We start from the raw sequence: 19,669 nt of genomic DNA, 5'->3' as shown, positions 1-19,669 counted from the left end.
AGTATAATTAGATTACAGATACTAAATGTATATGTACATATATTTCAAACTTAGCAAAAACATATTGCATAACCGTTTTGCGTGTTTTAAGTCTAGTGAACGTATTGCATAGTACCATCGCAATGGCTGAAAGAGTACCGCGACAGACACATGAGAGTTGAACCATACATTTATTTATTTATTTTATACGATTTCTATTACCTAATTAATTATTTAGTTATTTAAGTAGTAATCTGAGGGGTAATCCTTTAAAGGATAATCTGAGGGTAATCGTCTTGTTGTTTTAATACAATTAAATAAATATATGAATAGGTATTTACCTAGTTACCGATTATTTACAACCATAAAAATAAACACTCAATGTATGTGAGAGATGCGAACAAAATATCTTAATATGTGCAACTCGCCAAAATGAAGAGAAAACCATATTCTGATTAACTCAGATGGATGGTACTCTAGTGGTGCTTGACACTGAGCTCTTGCAAATTGTTCTAGTAAATTGTGATGAAAAACCTCGTCTTCCTCTAATTCAATTGAAGTAAGTGTACTTATTATAATTCAATGATTCAATTGAATTAATTATCCGGTATAACTTTAAGAAAAAATCTAATTTTCAAACAGATAATAAGTACTTACTGGCATCGCCAATAAGCGACCATGACAATTACTCATTTATATCAAGTTTTGTTATATCTTATTTTGAGAAATAAAGATTCTTAAAACTGATATTATAAATAGGTATATTTTGATATAAGTATTCATTTGGTCGACTCTTTTTTATGCGATTTAATATAGGAGTAAACCAAAGTTGCCCATAACATTATTGACGTACGTAGCCATATTTTTATAGTTCGATTTATGAATGTTTCTGCATATCATAATGATTTAAAAATCGACACCAAAAAGTATGCACTGTCAGGGCACCACTATACATATTAACAAGATCAAGATTAAGTTTAGAAATTGCTTTCAAATCCATTACAGGTATTTTATGACATATAAGAGTTTAAATATTGTACGTCAGAAAGAATATACTTTAAATAATACTGTGACGTGATGTAGGTACACGTAGCAATTCCCACTTTTAGAGACAAGTTATACCTACCCAATGTATTAATATTATATTTATGTGGGTAGTGTAGTATAAAAACAATGTACTATTGTGTTAAATACAACATTTGTGAGTCGCTTGTTGATTTACATTCAACCTATGGGCGGGGATTCATACTTCTTTTTTCATTTAATACCGTACTATGGGTTAGGTGTGAGTAAAATTTGGATATATTTTAAGTGTTGGGCCGTCTAAAACCAAATAAAAAGAAAGCCTCCCTCGGCTTTATAACACAACATTATTCCCATTTTTAAGGCAATAAATTTCCCACAAAATATATGGGTATTATGAAAAATGCACCAATATTAATGTCTAGGCCCTTTGTTTCGTTGTGCGTTGTGCATTATCCGATCTTTTGGTTCACGACCAATCGCCGCGCCGGGCGAAATCGGTGTTCGAAATACGAACAGACTTTCCTTCGTGTTGGTTCACGACCAACCCCCAGGATGATTTTTTATGCCTTTGTTTCGTTGTGCGTTATCCGATCTTATACCTTCGTGTTGGTTCACGACCAACCCCCGGGCGAAATCGGTGTTCGAAATACGAACAGACTTTCCTTCGTGTTGGTTCACGACCAACCTCCAGGATGATTTTTTCCATCGTGTTAGTTCTCGACTAACCTCCAGGATGTATGTATGTCCTTCAAGTTGAAGGATTGCACAACGATTTTAAAAACAAATATATGTATATTGCACAACGAATTCAATGAAATCTCACAGCTAACACCATAGTAGGCAACGAAGATCGTTATAAAAAATGTGGTCTTGTGCCGAAGTGTTCGGCAACTAGACCGAGGTGTGGACGCTACCACGCACAAATAAAGAATGAAGAGCGCAGCGGTTGCCGCACGCAGGTAACCAGTAAGCGGAAGTGGGCGGAAATTGGTTTTCACAGTTTTAATCAAAATAGTTACTCTTAAATGTGTGCGATGCTATCTGTACAATAGGGAAACTACATGGTTAATATAAAATTATATCTGAAAAATGAAGTGACGAAATATAATAATTAACTTTGGTGAGACATAGGTGATACAATATCACTGTAAGCGGACGGACACAACGGTCCGTCGCAAGATTGCTGAGAGAATGGCCGCTGTCGGCCCCACTTCTCCCCCGCACCATGCATTGCGTCGGCGACCGCTCCCGAAGATGCCCGAACAAAGATGAGACGTTAACAGAGCTTGATATGTTGAATTAATTTTCAGTTATTGGGCAGCCCATATCGCGGCGCCGAAGGTCACGGCAGACTGATGGACCCGCCGGCACGCAACTCCATGTGGAGGTTTGGTTTCCCCAATCCTGTCAACTACAACGACAATGAACTCTTCTGCGGGGGCTACGCCGGTCAGTATGATACTTGAATTAATATCTAGCCTATGTCCCCTTGCCAACTCAAAGCCGATAACTGGCAGGAAGTGGCACAGGATCGGGACAGGTGGCGTTCTCTCGTTATGGAGGCCAAGACCCTCTTTGGATCACTGCGCCACAATAGTTAGTTAGTTATGTCCTTGATAGGGCAGAATCTCACGTTGCAGTGCCATCTGAACCGGTCTTGAGCTTCGTGCTTGAGTTCGCTGCGAGTCTTCCCAGTAGCCTTCACCTCTGCAATTATAGTCCTTCGCCAGACGGCAACGTTTTCGCTTTCCTTGGGGGCTTCCAGTCCTGTCAGTATGATACAATATCATTATCAATGTAGATTATTATCAGCCGGCCGGTTGCCAACCAGATCGACAGATCAATTGAAAGACTCAACTTCCTATAAGTTTTACTAGGTCGGAAAAGACACATTACGTTCATAATACAGTATTTTAATTATTGATTTGCATTTATATACAATATCTACTATTTATAATATGTAATATAAACTAACTAAACTAAATCGAATAAAATAAGAAACGTTAATAAGAAATTTTAAAAATCCCCATCCTATGAAAAGGCCCCCAGGTCTGGCCCCTGCGGAATGGTGCCCATAAGGCTGGCTATGTTCCCACGTTGAATGGCGATGCCTATTCTTTGGTCTAGGAATGAGCCAGCCCTAGAGTCACCCGTAGTCTCTAGCTGTTGTAAGAGATGTGATCCATAGATTCCCATTGGAATTAATGAGAATATACCTTTTGTTGCAAATAATGAGTAAGTGAAAAGTAAAAGAATAGTAGGTATAGTTAGACAAACCAATTATGTCAGTAACAGTTCACAGTAGTATAAAAAATATAGTCATCGACTTTTTGGAGTTCTAATACTAGTATTAGAATAAGTTTTGGCAATTTTTCGTAGGACTTTTCTTACCATAGGCAACTAATACTCATTAAGACAATTCTAAAAACCCCAAACACAATTAGGTTGCGTTGTTTCATCACAGAGGTCCTATGGCTACCTCCTGTCTCCTTCATCAGACCAGCTCGACGGTACCATAATATTACATTATCATCACCCGACTTACATATGTATGCAAATTTTCAGCTCAATCCGAAATCGGGAAGTGGGTCAAATTTAGCTTCCAAGATTTGACCCGCACTAACTAATTTTTTTATACTACGTCGGTGACAAACAAGCATACGGCCCGCCTGATGATAAGCAGACTCCGTAGCCTATATACGCCTGCAACTCCTGAGGAGTTACATGTGCGTTACCGACCCTAACACTCCGCACCCTCTAGCTCTGGCAACCTTACTCATCGGCAGGAACACAACACTATGAGTAGGGTGTAGTGTTATTTTTACTGCGGTTTTCTGTAAGGGTACTGCCCCAGTTGGGCTCTGCTCTATAATTATCTTGAATGACATCCGCTGTGCCGTGCCCTACCACACAAAGCGAGATGACATTCACAATGCCCATACCTCTCTTAATACTATATTTAACTTGCTCTGTTATAATACATACTATAACAGAGCAAGTTAAATAAAAGCTTGTAAAAAGAGTATGATTCTGTCTATGCTCCACTGACAGGCGACCCTGGCCTATAGCTTCTTTACCTCCCCGGCGATGCTTATTCCCAATGTAGCGTATCAGCTTTTAATTTTTTTATATCCACTAAAAATCTTCGTTATTACCCAGTAAGGATATCAGGAACTACAAACTCGCTCGCTCTGCACCACCCAATTACAGAAAAGGTCTCATCATGTTAACAAATCGTTGGCTTTTAAGTCTTTTTCTTCTGGATGGTCATCAACATTTTATTTTTATGATTCCAGCTGTCTCGGCTTATTTACCGAACTTGCGACCTTTAGAGAATCCGCGCTAGTTTTTAATTAAAAATAAAACATGTTAATAGACGTTTTTATACAGTTTATGTGGCGATGGGTCGTAAAATGTTGATAATCAGCGATGCAGTAAGCTTTAGACCTCCTTTTATGGAATAACTACCATAAAGCCGTCCGTTTATGCTCTAGTTAGTAAATTTGGCCTGAAAAATCATCAAAAATAAATAGTCTGTTCGGAAAGAGGAGAGTCGTGGAATGTATTCAGCCCCATACATTCCACGACTCTTTCACACAGACTCTATACATGAAGTGATCTAAGACCCGTTATTTATTTGTGATATAAATAAATCGCGCAAGTGTGATGAAAAGATAATTGAATTAACTGTGCAAAAGCACACACACTAAATTCATAGTTACATTAGGCAACGAGGGCCAGGGGTGTAAGTGAAATCAAAGATTTATATAACTTCGTTCTCTTTGGTGAAATTTCGGAAACAGCTGCAGACTGAAGGAAATTAAAGACCCGGTTTTGCAATATTCTTACCCCCGGAGTAAAACACAATGTTTTTCATTACACTTGCGAAGAAAAAACTAAAATTTAAGCGAAATAATTCTTAAATACGGTGACATATCAAACATTCGTCCGCCATATTGTCATTTTCGAAGGCACAGACCTATCCGGCATTCAGCCACCATTGAAAATTGTGTAAAAATATTTTAAACGGCTCTTAAATTAATTAAATGAAATGGAAAACGCCCGCCGCGCCGTGCGCTCCTCCCTCCTTAGTTTCAACTTTTCAAGCTTTCGGTCTAATAGCCGGTTGTATGGAGTGAGCACTCTATGCTTACTATAGGTACATTCAGGCCCCCAGTTTACCACGCAAAATAATGGGACTATCTGAACTTATGGAGTGTGGAGTGAGCACTGTTGTTTGGAGTAAGCACTCTAAACTGATTTGTTTCTTTATGCCTATAGTGACGTTGAGGGATCGGAAATTATTGTGGGATAGCATCATCACGGGTCCGGTACTATTTTTGTATAAAAAAGCAGTATGCTGATAATTTACAGAACCTTATTATAGACTGACACTTCAAACTCGATGGGTAGGGTGACAGGTGTCATCTCCATATAATTTATAACCTAAAAATGCCAAATCTCGCAAAATTGTATTGAAATGACAGGATACCCATCGAGTTTGAAAAATAAAATATCATAAAGTATATTCCCATAATTTATACGAACGATCCAAGGATGCTCAAACAGTTTTTTGTTGGCCTGTTTGTCTCATCTCATGTTTAGTGATGGCAATGATCTCTCAATACGAGGGTTCAATGAACCTACGACTATTCTTTACAGACCATAGATAGAACTAGATGTTCCTTAATTGTATACAGACATCGTATTTCTGGAGGCGATATTTAAAGATAGGTAGGAAGTTCCTACATCGATAAACTAAAAATTATAATTTCTTTTCCATATACTAGTCATTGCTCCATGTTTTATTTGGATTTTACTTTGTAAAAAGGTATAATTTTTGAGACAATGATAAAGTAGGTTATAATGCTGTGGCCCTAGTGAAAAAGGGTACAAGACTCTGGCAGTTTAGGTGTATAAGGGCATAAGTGTTACGTGGAACTTACACCCCTTTACACCTGCGCTGCCAGAGACTTGTACCCTTTTTCGCTAGGGCCACAGAATTATAACTAAGCATGTGGTGGAATATGTCCGCAAGAAGATCCGTTACGAGCTGAAAGTATTCCAGCTGCGATCGCGGCATTACGTGCACTTCAGCTCGTTTGTGGTGCGCGTCCCGCGGCCGCTGCCGGAAACCATCGCGAGCGCGGACTTCTGGCCGAAAGGCGTGATATTTATATTTCGCACCAGAACAGGTGGCGCAACCGAAAACTGCGTCGTCAAAATGATATTTATATTTTAAGATTTTTATTATTGTATGTATGTTAGTCTGTAAGGTATGACATATGGGCCATAGTTGCCTGAAAATAAATGATATTTAATTTTAATTTAAAATTTAAGCATGCCTACTTCAAATTATTGCTAGGTATATTATGAGTACCCTTGCATTGTGAATTACTATTATTTTTTCATTAACTTTATAATTCTAATGAAGAACGTTAACAAAAAAGAAATAACATAATGGGATGATTATTCGGAAAAACACACATGAAAAATAACGCGATGACGAGATCATAAATTCCTTATAAATGATAAAGAAGTTTGTATACTTTTGTTTGTGTTTGTCATTCATTCACCGTTACTTCTGTTTTACTCATTTAACTGGAAGATATCCCATACAGGGATAAGTTCGCCTTTGTTGTATTTAATTTACTCTGTAACTGTGTTTTTCGTGTTTTTTTTTCTATGTACAATAAAGTATATAACATACATACATACATACATAAAGAAGCAAAATTAAGTTATTATATTATTAATATAGGTATAGTCGCTTTTCGGTGTAGGAAAACACCATGAGGAGGCCAATGATGTTAAAAAATTATAGATGGGATATACTCATGAATACATAAGGAGCACAAAAAATACTTACATTTTTATTTCTATACCTACGTAAATCTGTTATTGTTTATAAATTTTCGCTTCCATTCACTTTTATCATGGTTGTTGTGAAACATGAGCTTGTCTCTTTCTCTTCCGGTGTGTGGGAGTTCGTTAGCACGTGCATGTACAATTTGTACAAGGTTTGTTTAAGTGCTTCAATTTTGGAACGCTTATAACCTATCTTAACTTAAAATATTATTGTAGGAAGTCGGACTAGTCAATAAAGTCTAATTTCCCCTCCGCCAGCGCCAGGATCATTATGATATAGAACCAAGTAAATATAGCAAACTTCCTCAATCGTACTTATTTTAACATGTTGACTTTTTTTAAACTTTCTAAATTTTTGAACAGAAAAGCTATTTCTCTTTTAACCGACTTCAATTCGAAGAAAGTTCTTTATTCGGTTTTGGTATTTTAATCTATGTTCACCGATTATTCCAAGCTCTGTGGTCCGATTTGAGTAGGTAATTACATATTATTTTTATTTGGAAGGAGTGGTGATCCTGATTTTTAAAGGCACATGTATGTGATTTTTATGCAAATTGAGCATTTCCTTACGAAAACCACCAACTTGATGGAGTAGATCTGATGATGTCCACAGATGATACTTCCCTTACATAAGCGAGTGTATTATGATTTTGGATGTAACTATATACGAGCATTTGTTGGGTCTAGTTCAATATACGTCTGTGCTAGGGCAAAAACTGAACAATATGGATCGAGGATTACGTACCAATAGTCAATTTGGTACACAAATATATTACAAAAGATGGGGTCATCAATTGCCGCGTGTGTGGGCTCAATCGATTTAATTTAATTAGTTATATTAAGATTTTAACGAGCAAAAACATCAATACGGGTATTTTTTTAAAGATAGCCGTATACGGTCCTATAATGGATATTTTATGATTGTGGTGATTATTGGAGTCATTATGGTTTTTTATGAGCAGGTATTTACTATTTGCTTTATGAGAAAATAATAAATTATTATTCATCATTTTTACCACTAGGTATAAATAAATAAATATTATGGACATTATTACACAAATTGACTAAGTCCCACAGTAAGCTCATTGAGGCTTGTGTTGAGGGTACTTAGACAACGATATATATAATATATAAATATTTATAAATACTTAAATACATAGTAAATATCCATGACTCAGGAACAAAAGTCCATGCTCATCACACGAATAAATGCCACCAGGATTTGAACCCGGGACCATCAGCTTCGTAGGCAGGGTCATTACCCACTAGGCCAAACCGGTCGTCAGGTATAAGATAAGATAATTCTTTATTGTACAACCGTGTAACAGAGGTGTTATTTAATTACATGTGTAAGTTTCAACGGTAACCCAATTCGGGTATACAATATACACTTAAAACTAATTTAAAATTAAGAAACACATTTCCGTTAAACACATATCATATCAATCTATACAGAGTATACGGTATCATGACGAATATAATTCAAAGAAATCCTTTAGAGAGTAGAATTCATTCTTAATAAGCCATTTTTAGGGGTAGGTCTTCAAAAATGATATTTAGGTTTCTAATATATTTTTTTTCTAAACTGAATAGTTTGCGTGAGAGACACTTCCAAAGTGAAAAAAATGTGTCCCCCCCCCCCCCCCTGTAACTGTAAAATAACAGAATGAAAAATCTAAAAAAAATATATGATATACATTACCGTGCAAACTTCCACCGAAAATTGGTTTGAACGAGATCTAGTAAGTAGTTTTTTTAATAAGTCATAAAATATTTTTTTTTTCATCAAACCCATACGTGTGGGGTATCTACGGATAGGTCTTCAAAAATGATATTGAGGTTTCTAATATCATTTTATCTAAACTGAATAGTTTGCGCGAGAGACACTTCCAAAGTGGTAAAATGTGTGTCCAAAGTGGTAAAATGTTGAACGAGATCTAGTAAGTAGATTTTTTTTAATACGTCATAAATGGTACGGAACCCTTCATGCGCGAGTCCGACTCCCACTTGGCCGCTTTTTTTAAACTACGTATAATATATAATGCCGAAGTGTGGCACAGTCTTCATTTATGTCATATTTCTACGAAAATGTGACGTTTATAATGACACACCGTGTTTTGTCTAAGTGGGAAGTAAGCTTGGACGGAGTCCATTAATTTCATTAGATACGTGAGTTTTACCTTACTAAACCCACGACATTTATACCTGTGTATACAGCTACACCACCTTGCCACTTGGCGAAGATCCTTGTTCTTATCTGGCCCACGTCCAGCATAATAGCAAGGCTATTTGGATATATGTAACCTTAAACTAAATGGAATACTAGTTGAGTACCATAAGCTGATCTGATGATGGACACAGGAGGCGGCTATAGGGAGTCAGTGATAAAGAAACAACGCTACCTAATTAATGTCTTTGTAAGAATTGTATCGATGATTATTAAATAGTTGCCTGTTGAGAAAAAATCCGCGACAAAAGTTTGCATCAAAAAATATCAAGCTTGAAGATGCCATAACTGCTTATATATACATATTACACTAAGAAGCAATTTTTATTTACAATAACAATATACATAATGGATACATACAGATGATTACTATAACTAGCTTATATCTAAAATCCCTTATGCATCCCTTGAGGCATCGTACCAAGGATGCTGGCAGCATTTCCTCGTTGTATCGCAATACTGATACGTTGTGCGAGGAAGCCGCCAGCTCTTCGGTCACCAACGTCAACCAGACGTTTCGCGATTTCTCCAAAAAACTTGTGCGCGCTTGGACCCCATGTAACCTAGAGTTTCAACGCTAAATGGTGCAAAATGGTACTCTCTACCGAGGCTCTTATATTTATTACGTTTCAAAATTTCAGCGCTTTCCGCCGCTGCGCCCGGTTTTACATTAGTCCGTTAGCAGTGGGACGGTGCCAGTGTGTACGCAGGTAGCATCCCACACTAACATCCGTCCTAAGCTCCAAGGAACTAAGGACACACCATCAGGCCTCTTGCCATGCTCATGCCAGGCTAAAGAAGAGCAGGCACATTGGCAAGAGATCGACGGATTATGTCATTAGGCGACGCATGTCTTGAAAAACGACCTGCACTTTTTTATACTATATTATACTTACATGATTTGTGTATTTACTGTTCAGTCCAGTGGGAACAAAACTCTGGCCGCTGCGGCGTGTGCGGCGACGCGCATCACCTCTCCGAACCTAGGCCTCATGAGGCCGGAGGCATGTTTGGAAAAGGGATCATCACGAAGCACTACAGTGTTGGACAGGTGAGTCGGTACATTGTGAGACCGTAGTTACCGTGTTGTTACATAATTAGTGTAGTGTAACCTCGGGCTGGTACGGCAATATCATCTGCAGGCAGTCTGGCAGTCGAGTAAGAACAAAACTCTGGCCGCTGCGGCGTGTGCGGCTATGCGCATCATCTCTCCGAACCTAGGCCTCATGAGGTCGTGTACATGTTTGGAAAAGGGATCATCGTGAAGCACTACAGTGTTAGACAGGTGAGTCGGTACATTGTGAGACCGTACTTACCGTGTTGTTACATAATTAGAGTAGTGTAACCTCGGGCTGGTACGGCAATATCATCTGATCGTACCGAGATCCCACGAGTTAGGTGGCAGTCTGGCAGTCCAGTAAAAACAAAACTCTGGCCGCTGCAGCGTGGGCGGCGACGCGCATCATCTCTTCGAACCTAGGCCTCATGAGGCCGAAGGGATGTTAGGAAAAGGGATCATCACAAAACATTACAGTGTGGGACAGGTAAGAATTGACTGATATTTTCTCTGTTACCTACCGTTTTTGTAGTGCCTGGGGATGTTTGTGGAGGGAGGCCAGGATAGACTGTTCTTACACTGATGCAATGAGAAAACGCTGCACCAGTTTCAACAGCATCTTAAGGGCGTTCGCGGATAGGTTTGACTGCTGGACTGTCGGTACCTGAATCACTGTCATATATGATTCACGTACTGGTATCCAAGCCTTTCTAATGCTCACCCTAGGAGTTATTATTTTGGTTAGCGTATATAATAATTATGATTTAATTTTAATTCTATTATTATTATTTAATGTAATGTAATATGATTCTAAGTTGGTTGAAATAAAAATAAATAATATAAAGAGAAAATAAGTAAAGTAATATAGACCGTGTCATTCACGAAGACGTGCCTTGACTCGTATTGTCATGTTAATAAATGTTATTGATGTTTAATTATTTATTTAATCGTATGGCGTATTTATTTTAAACAGAATACAGACAGCTATAAATGTAGATTAAGGGCAGTCAACCACTTGATGGCCTCGTCGATAAGGGTGATCAGCCCGCGTATTTTGACATAAAAAAGTAAATTGGATTAACTAGTTATTAGCTAACAGTTTGATGAATTTATGTGCGGAATTTGAATGACTAACTGACTGAGACTTAAAACTTGACGTCTGTATTTAATAATTTAATGTTTGTATTTGATAATATTTTAGGAAACACGACATTTATGTATGTAACGTATTTTACTTTGACATGCATAAACTGTGTCAATACAAATAATTTTCACATGCCCTAGGGCCGAGCATATCAAGGGTCAACAATGTTAATGATATCTAATGTACCATATGTTCTTGTGAATAAACTTTCATTCATTCATTCATTCGTTCGTAGCCAACGAAACGCAACTATCACAGTCGCACTAATATGGAAGAGTGATAGAGAGAGATGACTACGCTACGCTACGGAGCGTTAACCATTGTAACGTTGGCTATGCGGCCAGGAGGACCATACATTCATTTATTAATTTCTTCAGGAGGTCCATTGGCATAGCGCGTTATGGGACACTCCTCGATAATGTGTTGGATTGTTTGGGCAGCTTCTCCAGTGTGAAGTTTGTTCAAGTTACACCAGTGCCGTCTTGGGAGGTCAGATCCTTTAATAATGGTACCTGGAATGATCCCAGAGCCCAACTTTCCCGCCATCAATGAGGTCCACGACTGTGTCCATTCATGCTTCAGGTTGAAGCAACTGTCGAGGAGCAATTATTGATATTTCACTCATTTTCAGGAAATCGAAGTGGAGATCGAACTGACGGCTAACCACTTGGGCACGTTTGTCATGAAACTATGTCCAAACAACAACCCTAATCAGGAAGCTACGCAAGAATGTTTTGACAGGTAAAGTGTGCTTATTTGCTTATTCCATGCAATTAAATAATAAAATATTAGTTTTTTTGGGGGTAGTCACCCCCAACTTTTAATATCAAATTTTAATTTATCGATGTTAGTTTTATAAAGTTTTATTTATTCGTGGACATTCTATTATTTCATTTTCAAATTGTTACAAGTGGATGTTATTATTATTATTATTTTACTATGAAAAATTTAGCCCCTGTTTTATTTTCTTAATTTTTCTATACTGATTTATTTTATGTTAATTTTTGCACGTCGTGTCTTCGACTGAATACTGACACTTATATGTAAAACCTTTTCTGTTATCATCATGTACCATACGTATTCTGGCAAATAAAGAAATTCTATTCTATTCTATTCTAATTTGCACCGATATCGTTTAAGGCTGGCTATTACTTTCTGAATATCTAAGATTTTCTTATGAAAGGACAAATAAATTGTAGGTGTCTGTCGTAATATGTATTAATTAGGTTCTTCAAAAAATATTGTTAAGTATATTTGAGTAATTCCTAATCATTTTCGAATGTCGAATGAGATGGATTTTCGGAATTATCCAACATTCAAAAGTGATTGTATATTTACCGATGTATTTAACTTACAGAAAGTCATCCATATTCTATCTTAATCACTTTACAATCAGGCAGGTTGTACGCTTGTCTGCCACCAATGTCGCATAAGAACACTACAAATTCACGTTTCAGGTACCCCCTCGTCGTATCCGGTACCCGGGAGGACCGCTTCCTGATACCTCTGGACACGGCCAAGAAGGAGATCTTCAGGTACCGCGTCGGTCTGCCCGCTTACGTCACTTGCACTCAATGTGTGTTGCAGTGGACTTATTATACTGGTAAGGACCATATCTCACCGGGACACAACGGCGGCTCAACTATACTCTGTATTTTTAGGTATTTAAATAAAAGTAAATAAAATCTACCCTCAAATGGCTCCTTAAGCCCGTTTAGGGTAGATGAAAACATTACATGATCAAATAATGTAGGTTAAAGTCAGTTCGTTCAGTGACAGATCCAGGTGGTTTTTGTATTTGGTTGGTTAACTAATAAATGTTATAACTACCCGAAAATATACTAATTGTTTGTTTACTTTCATTTAAATACCTAAAGAAACAGAGTGTAGTCGCCGCCACTAACAAAAAAGCGGCCAAGTGCGAGTCGGACTCGCCCATGAAGGGTTCTGTACCATTTATGACGTATTAAAAAAAACTACTTACTAGATCTCGTTCAAACCAATTTTCGGTGGAAGTTTGCATGGCAATGTATATCATATATATTTTTTAGATTTTTTATTCTGATATTTAAGAAGTTACGGGGGGAACACATTTTACCACTTTGGAAGTGTCTCTCGCGCAAACTATTCAGTTTAGAAAAAAATAATATTAGAAACCTCAATATCATTTTTGAAGACCTATCCATAGATACCCCACACGTATGGGTTTGATGAAAAAATATTTTTTGAGTTTCAGTTCTAAAGTATGGGGAACCCCCAAAATTTATTGTTTTTTTTTTCTATTTTTGTGTAAAAATCTTAATGCGGTTCATAGAATACATCTACTTACCAAGTTTGAACTGTATAGCTCTTATAGTTTCGGAAAAAAGTGGCTGTGACATAATCGGACAGACAGACGGACACGACGAATCTATAAGGGTTCCGTTTTTGCCATTTGGCTACGGAACCGCAGGAAAATTTTATAATATAATATAGTATGAATTTTATGAATTGTTTTGTTGGCTCGGACCCTAATCTATTAAACAAAACCCTTTGTTGCTTTATGCACAGCGGTCAGCTCCCGTCTTAATGCACGTGTTGGTTACAACTGTTACAAGTATGTCAAAGGGATTAATCGTCTATGTATTATTAATATTATTATTATCTATGTATTAGTAGATATGTTTATGAATGAAAAATTGTTGTTTTTTTTTTATACTACATCGGTGGCAAACAAGCATACGGCCCGCCTGATGGTAAGCAGCCTCCGTAGCCTATGTACGCCTGCAACTCCAGAGGAGTTACATGCGCGTTGCCGACCCTAAACCCGCCCCCCCCTTATTGAGCCCCCTTGTTGTATTGTTCTTGTTCAATGTAGTTTTAAAATGACAAATTTAAACGAATTTCGAACTGTATTGGAACAAAAGAAGGTTCTAAATTCAATATATACTTGCTCCTTTACTTCGTTAACGCAAAAAACATCAATCCATAATAGTAAAAACTATACATTCCAGGCAACATGTGGGGCATCTGCCCCAACGGCACGGAGGCCGTGGGCTGCGGGCGCTCCGAGACCTTCCGGAACTGCGCCGACATCAGCATCGTGACCAGCACCGGAGGCCTGCCGCCGGCCTTCGCGGGCGACCTCCGCAGGGACAACCCCTTCCTGCTGTATTATAGGGACGCGTACCGGCCGCAGAATCTGTATCCGCTAGTTGTCAGGTACTTAACAAAACGAACGTATATTTGTTTTGAGATGATACTTGGTAAGCGGAAAGCGGATAGATGGAAGCTGTTTGGATGTTTTTTGTAATAGTACCTGAGCTGTGTAGATTAGCTGAAATAATATATGTTGGCACACAAACTTATTTGTGTTGTCAAGAGCATTGAGTTAAACTATAGAGAAGCTATACCAAACAAATTGTCGCAACAGCAACCTGTACCACTCGACCGAAACATCGTAAGCGGCGAAAAATTCATGGCGCTTACACGTTTAAGTCGCGATTGTCGCGAGATTCTCGCTCCGCTTCCATGGTTTATTATCAAAACGTGGTCAAAACAACAACTCAAGGCGCAAAATACTGGTTCTTTGCATGTGCCGGTTCTATACGTAGTTCAATTCAATGGTTAAGAGCGAGTATTTTGAATGACAAGCTATCAACCAGCAATAATGGGTGTAAGAACGGGTGAAAGTAGTGGAAATTTGGTGCTTCATATGCTTCTGCTGCCTCCATGATTATCAAATTTAAATATAAAAATATATACAGGGTTTTGGATGCATTTGGGTGAAACATTTAAAAATCCATATAGCTCATAATTCTCATAAAGTACCTGCAAAAAAAAAGTATAATTAGGTATAATTTGCTTGTTTTTCCTCGCTTTTTGAGCAAAATATTTGCAGGCGAACTGTTCTTAGATCACATTCATTTAGTTGACATTAAACTAAACATGATTTGATGTAAAATATACTTAAAACCCGACCAGAAATATATGATCATTGTCAAGAGGGCGCAGTTATTTTCATGTATAGGGTGGCAGTTGAGTTTAGTATGACAAAATTGTTCCAATGAAATTCCGCAATATGGCGCGCAATATTACTGGTCAGGCTTTACTTATTTCTAATATATGTAAATATTGTAAGTAGTTATTTTATCAAATCTAGCACCACTAATCATACAAGCTGATTGCATCTTATTTATTTCTATTGTAATATTTATGCACATTTATTGTATTATTTCATCACCCGCTTGCGCATGCTTTTTTCAGGGAAGAAAGAGATTATAAGGAGTCGTTGCAAATTAGGTAAACCTTAGTGTTATGTACATAAAGTTCTTTTTACCGTGTCTTTGTGAATAACGACTGTATTATATAAATTTTCTTTCAGCAACGATATTTCGGATAGCGACGAAGATTATGTCCCTCAAATTATTAGGTACAAACAGTTATTAGATCTTCGGTATGGGATTTGTACATATGTGAACTCTTCGTGTAAATAATTTCTAATCTTTGTCTGTTTCAGTCCGTTACGGTATTATAAACTCTCTATGGAATGGCCGTACTCGTCTGTGTTGTAACTTGTAACTAATCTTCGTCTTTATGTTTTCGAATTCTGAACTGAAGCTATAGGAAAATGACAACCGCTTATCGACAGATGACAATCGAATACTAAAAAATTATCAGGATGACATGGGTACCGAAAACCCCAAATCACGAGCATAATTCTCTGTCACTCTTAATCTAATTATGCCTTAATTGGAGTAAAAGAGAAACATCCCTGCAATTTGCGTACGCCCTCAGATGCGATGAAAAGTCTCGTCATTTACTGATGGTGCGGCCAGACATGCAAAGATTCGGCGCTACCCAAGGAAAATGAGAGACGCCTTACATGTTTTTAGTTTCGATTAGCGTTTCCTATAAGCGGTTGAGGCTTGACTAGAGACCTGTGCTGAGGTGCTAAAGGATATTGTCAGTGCTCTAATAAACCTTCATGGCACCAGTTAAATAGGTTGGGCAGATATGAACTAGCATTTTATACTACTTATTTTTATACTATTTTTCTGTAGCATGTTATCTGTGTTTTAATAAGAATGCCTGTGTTTTAATTTCATTGTCTTGTGCTACAAACTAATATGAAATGTTACTCTAAAACTCACAGTAGGTACAGTCAGTAACACATACCTATCTACGCAAATACTGTCCCGACTCGCATATCGATCTATTTTAGAGGAACACGTTCTTTTTTTCCCATATGGTTGTATGTCTTGTAGGACAGCATAGGTAAATTAGGGCAGATCAAAAATAAATTCACCTAAAACGTAATTATCATTTTCATTCATGAACTTACCCATTTACGTGGTAACATGTCGCAACTTCAAAACATGTTTGTCCAATCTTTTATTTACCGAATTTTCATTTGACCGCATTTTTTTCAAATCCGCTAAATTTTCTAAACTTTTGAAATACGCATTGTGTAGAAGCCATTGGGTTATGTTAGGTTAGATTGGACCGCTCTAAAAATTCAACGGTTTTTAGAACAAACGCGGTCGGTCAAATAAAAATTTCGAGGTTTCAATAATAATAATAATTCGGAGATGAGATAGGTAACCCATTTAGGTCAGTTACTGACTGTATTTAGTAATCAGCTCGGCATGTACTTGTACCCAAACGTTCTAATCCACCTTCAAAACTTCATTATGTCATGCGGTTTGACCTCGGCTCCAATGGTTACAGGGACCAAGTCTGCGTGCCCTCGCCTGCGTACCGCGTGCTGCCTGGTATGCAGAATTGGTGTCAGACGAACTGTCTTCGGTATCCTCCTAATTGTCCTGAAGCGCTATGTTCATGCCCGTAAGTTGAATCAGTTTAACTTTCTAACTTTCTTCTCCTATCACAAATTATTGAGAATGAGGTGGGCGGATTTCTATTTTATTGCGGATTGTTAGATTTTCATAAAATTTGGCTAGCTCCTCATTCTGGATAGAATAAATATGAGATCCTAATTTGGGATGAAAAGCTCAATGAAATTTTCGGTTGAGTTTCTAAAAAAAATACGTTGTCGTAACTCAATAGAGTTTTAGGACATATGGTGAATACACAGAATAATATAATAATAATAATAAATAAAATAAATATTATACGACATTATTACACAAATTGACTAAGTCCCACAGTAAGCTCAATAAGGCTTGTGTTGAGGGTACTTAGACAACGATATATATAATATATAAATATTTATAAATACTTAAATACATAGAAAACACCCATGACTCAGGAACAAATATCCATGCTCATCACACGAATAAATGCCTTTACCAGGATTTGAACCAGGGACCATCAGCTTCGTAGGCAGGGTCACTACCCACTAGGCCAAACCGGTCGTCGAAATAAGAATAAGAATAATAAGAATAAGGACCCAAATATCTTTCCACCAAAATTTTGTCTAAATCTGACGAGAAACCAATTGACAACAAAATAAAATAACGAGCGCGTTACTTTCTCTGTAGTAAACGTTGTTCAGATTTACGACCTCTCAAAGTACGGATAAACAGCATGACTTGTAATAATGTCGTATAATATTTATTTTATTTATTATTATTATTTTATTATTATATTCTCATACGTAACCTTAAGAGGATACAGGAGCTGAGATTGAAATATTTTTGGCGAATTAATCCCTCTCGCTAATATTAGGAAGCGGCTCCTAAAACTAGTGTGATGAGAACAAGTAGAACAACGCAAGGTTAGGCGAAAAATCCCGCGTAAAAAATCTCAAAACACGATGTTTCGAACTCGACTGTTTCCTCCTCCAAAACTTAACCAAATGTAACAAAATTTTGAGATCTAAATGGTAATAAAATTATCTGTGTCGGACTGTTTTGTTTTTTAGGCTAATTAATGTTAGTTTTAAATATAATGCTTCTCTTTGCCGAACGACTTTTGCTTCTTTTTTTCGGCAACGCGCATGTAATGCCTCTGGTGTTGCAGGCGTCCATAGGCTACGGTGACTGCTTACCACCAGGCGGGCCGTATGCTTGTTTGCCACCGTCGTGGTATAAAAAAAAAACGGCCTTTTTCGAATGTTTGCAGTGCACTTTAGCGCCTTAAGAAACAAAAATATCAAAGAAAGCAAACCAGTACGACACAGATATTAATAATAATAATCTGCGTTGAAATAATCATTGCTCTAGCTTCAAAAACCACGAAGGAAACAGTCGAGTACGTTTGTATGGAGAAATGACCATTCTTGTTGCCTCTTAACCTAATCGACAATTACATATCCCAATATTCCCAATAATTCGAAGTATGAGTTAACAAAATTACCCTCATTTCCAGACAAACCTGCGAAGCCATCGGGGAGCTGGAAGGGCGAGAGGGCGCTGACGTCTACTGCCTGGACCAATGTATCGTCTACCCGTCTCGCTGCCCCGCCGACAGATGTCGCTGTTATTAAACTGACAAACATTTAGGTTTATGACAGACATATTAATTTGAGAGGAAATTTGACAACGGCTTTTCCATACGACAGTAGTCTCCAGTCCAAAATCCATTTTTATAGCTCCTAACTCTTGTAATAAATCATAATAAATCGAAGAAGTTCAAACGAAGGGACATAGATGGCTAAGGGTAAATGTAAATTCCAACCAAGAAGTCGTCAACTTATCGTGGTTCCTAAATCTCGTAGGTACTGTGTCCCACTGTAAACCACCAATCCGCGTTCTCCAACATCTTAACGCGTTCTGCGTATCAGCACCGGAATGCGATGTATTTGCAAGCAGCTGGGTGAAATTGTGTGATGGGTGTATGAGGTTCTGTGAGGCGATGGATAAACGGAATCTTCTGTAATCTATTAAATCTGATCGTTTTTTGTATTTTTGTACTAAAGGTACTTTGTTTTTATGTGTATACTTTTAATGAATTTTACAGTGAATTAGTACGAACTGTAATGCTGTGTAATTTTTGGAACACATAAAATAAAAATAAAAAATAGATATAGTTAATATGTAATGTTAATATTCATCAAACTGTATAAAATATTTTCCATGATGTCAATATCCAGAGTAGACAATTAGGACTCAAAATAAAAAATAAACAGAAGGTCCGTTCCCGCCGTTCTTGAAAATACATACCTAAACTTGCCCGGCTCACTAGGGTTGCTTCTGTATTTATTTCGAATTTTAAAAAGGAGTAGGTAATATAAGTTTACAGACATACATACATCGATTCGTTTATACATACATCTTATCATGTTTACATTCCTTAAAGACTGCATTTTGACGTACATGACAGTAGGTAGGTACCGGCGTCTACGTAGGTACGTAGCGGCGGGGACGTCAAGTGAGCAACGCGCGCACAGCCCGACTAAGCTCTGCCCGAGAGTGCCCGAGAACGC

At 37.6% G+C, this 19,669-nt stretch overlaps 1 protein-coding gene across 3 annotated transcripts in view; it reads left to right on the top strand.

Annotated features, from left to right (window-relative positions):
- LOC133521629 (uncharacterized) overlaps positions 1-19,035 on the top strand; it is a 100,416-nt gene extending 81,381 nt beyond the window's left edge. Inside the window, exons 3-11 of one of the 3 annotated variants that reach the window (XM_061856705.1) lie at positions 2,316-2,454; positions 10,021-10,151; positions 11,933-12,042; positions 12,759-12,904; positions 14,295-14,502; positions 15,547-15,582; positions 15,665-15,712; positions 17,011-17,127; positions 18,613-19,035. In XM_061856705.1, the coding sequence (XP_061712689.1) occupies positions 2,316-2,454; positions 10,021-10,151; positions 11,933-12,042; positions 12,759-12,904; positions 14,295-14,502; positions 15,547-15,582; positions 15,665-15,712; positions 17,011-17,127; positions 18,613-18,730 (1,053 nt within the window). In that variant the 3' untranslated portion in view covers positions 18,731-19,035. The remainder of the gene's footprint in view (positions 1-2,315; positions 2,455-10,020; positions 10,152-11,932; positions 12,043-12,758; positions 12,905-14,294; positions 14,503-15,546; positions 15,583-15,664; positions 15,713-17,010; positions 17,128-18,612) is intronic. The other 2 variants (XM_061856706.1, XM_061856708.1) reach the window with 2 other exon arrangements.
- Positions 19,036-19,669: the final 634 nt, after the last annotated feature.

Source organism: Cydia pomonella, chromosome 9, assembly GCF_033807575.1.
Source record: "Cydia pomonella isolate Wapato2018A chromosome 9, ilCydPomo1, whole genome shotgun sequence".
Taxonomy (NCBI): Eukaryota; Metazoa; Arthropoda; class Insecta; order Lepidoptera; family Tortricidae; genus Cydia; species Cydia pomonella.
The sequence above is the reverse complement of the archived record's forward strand: the minus strand, read 5'-3'. Positions and strand labels throughout refer to the sequence as shown.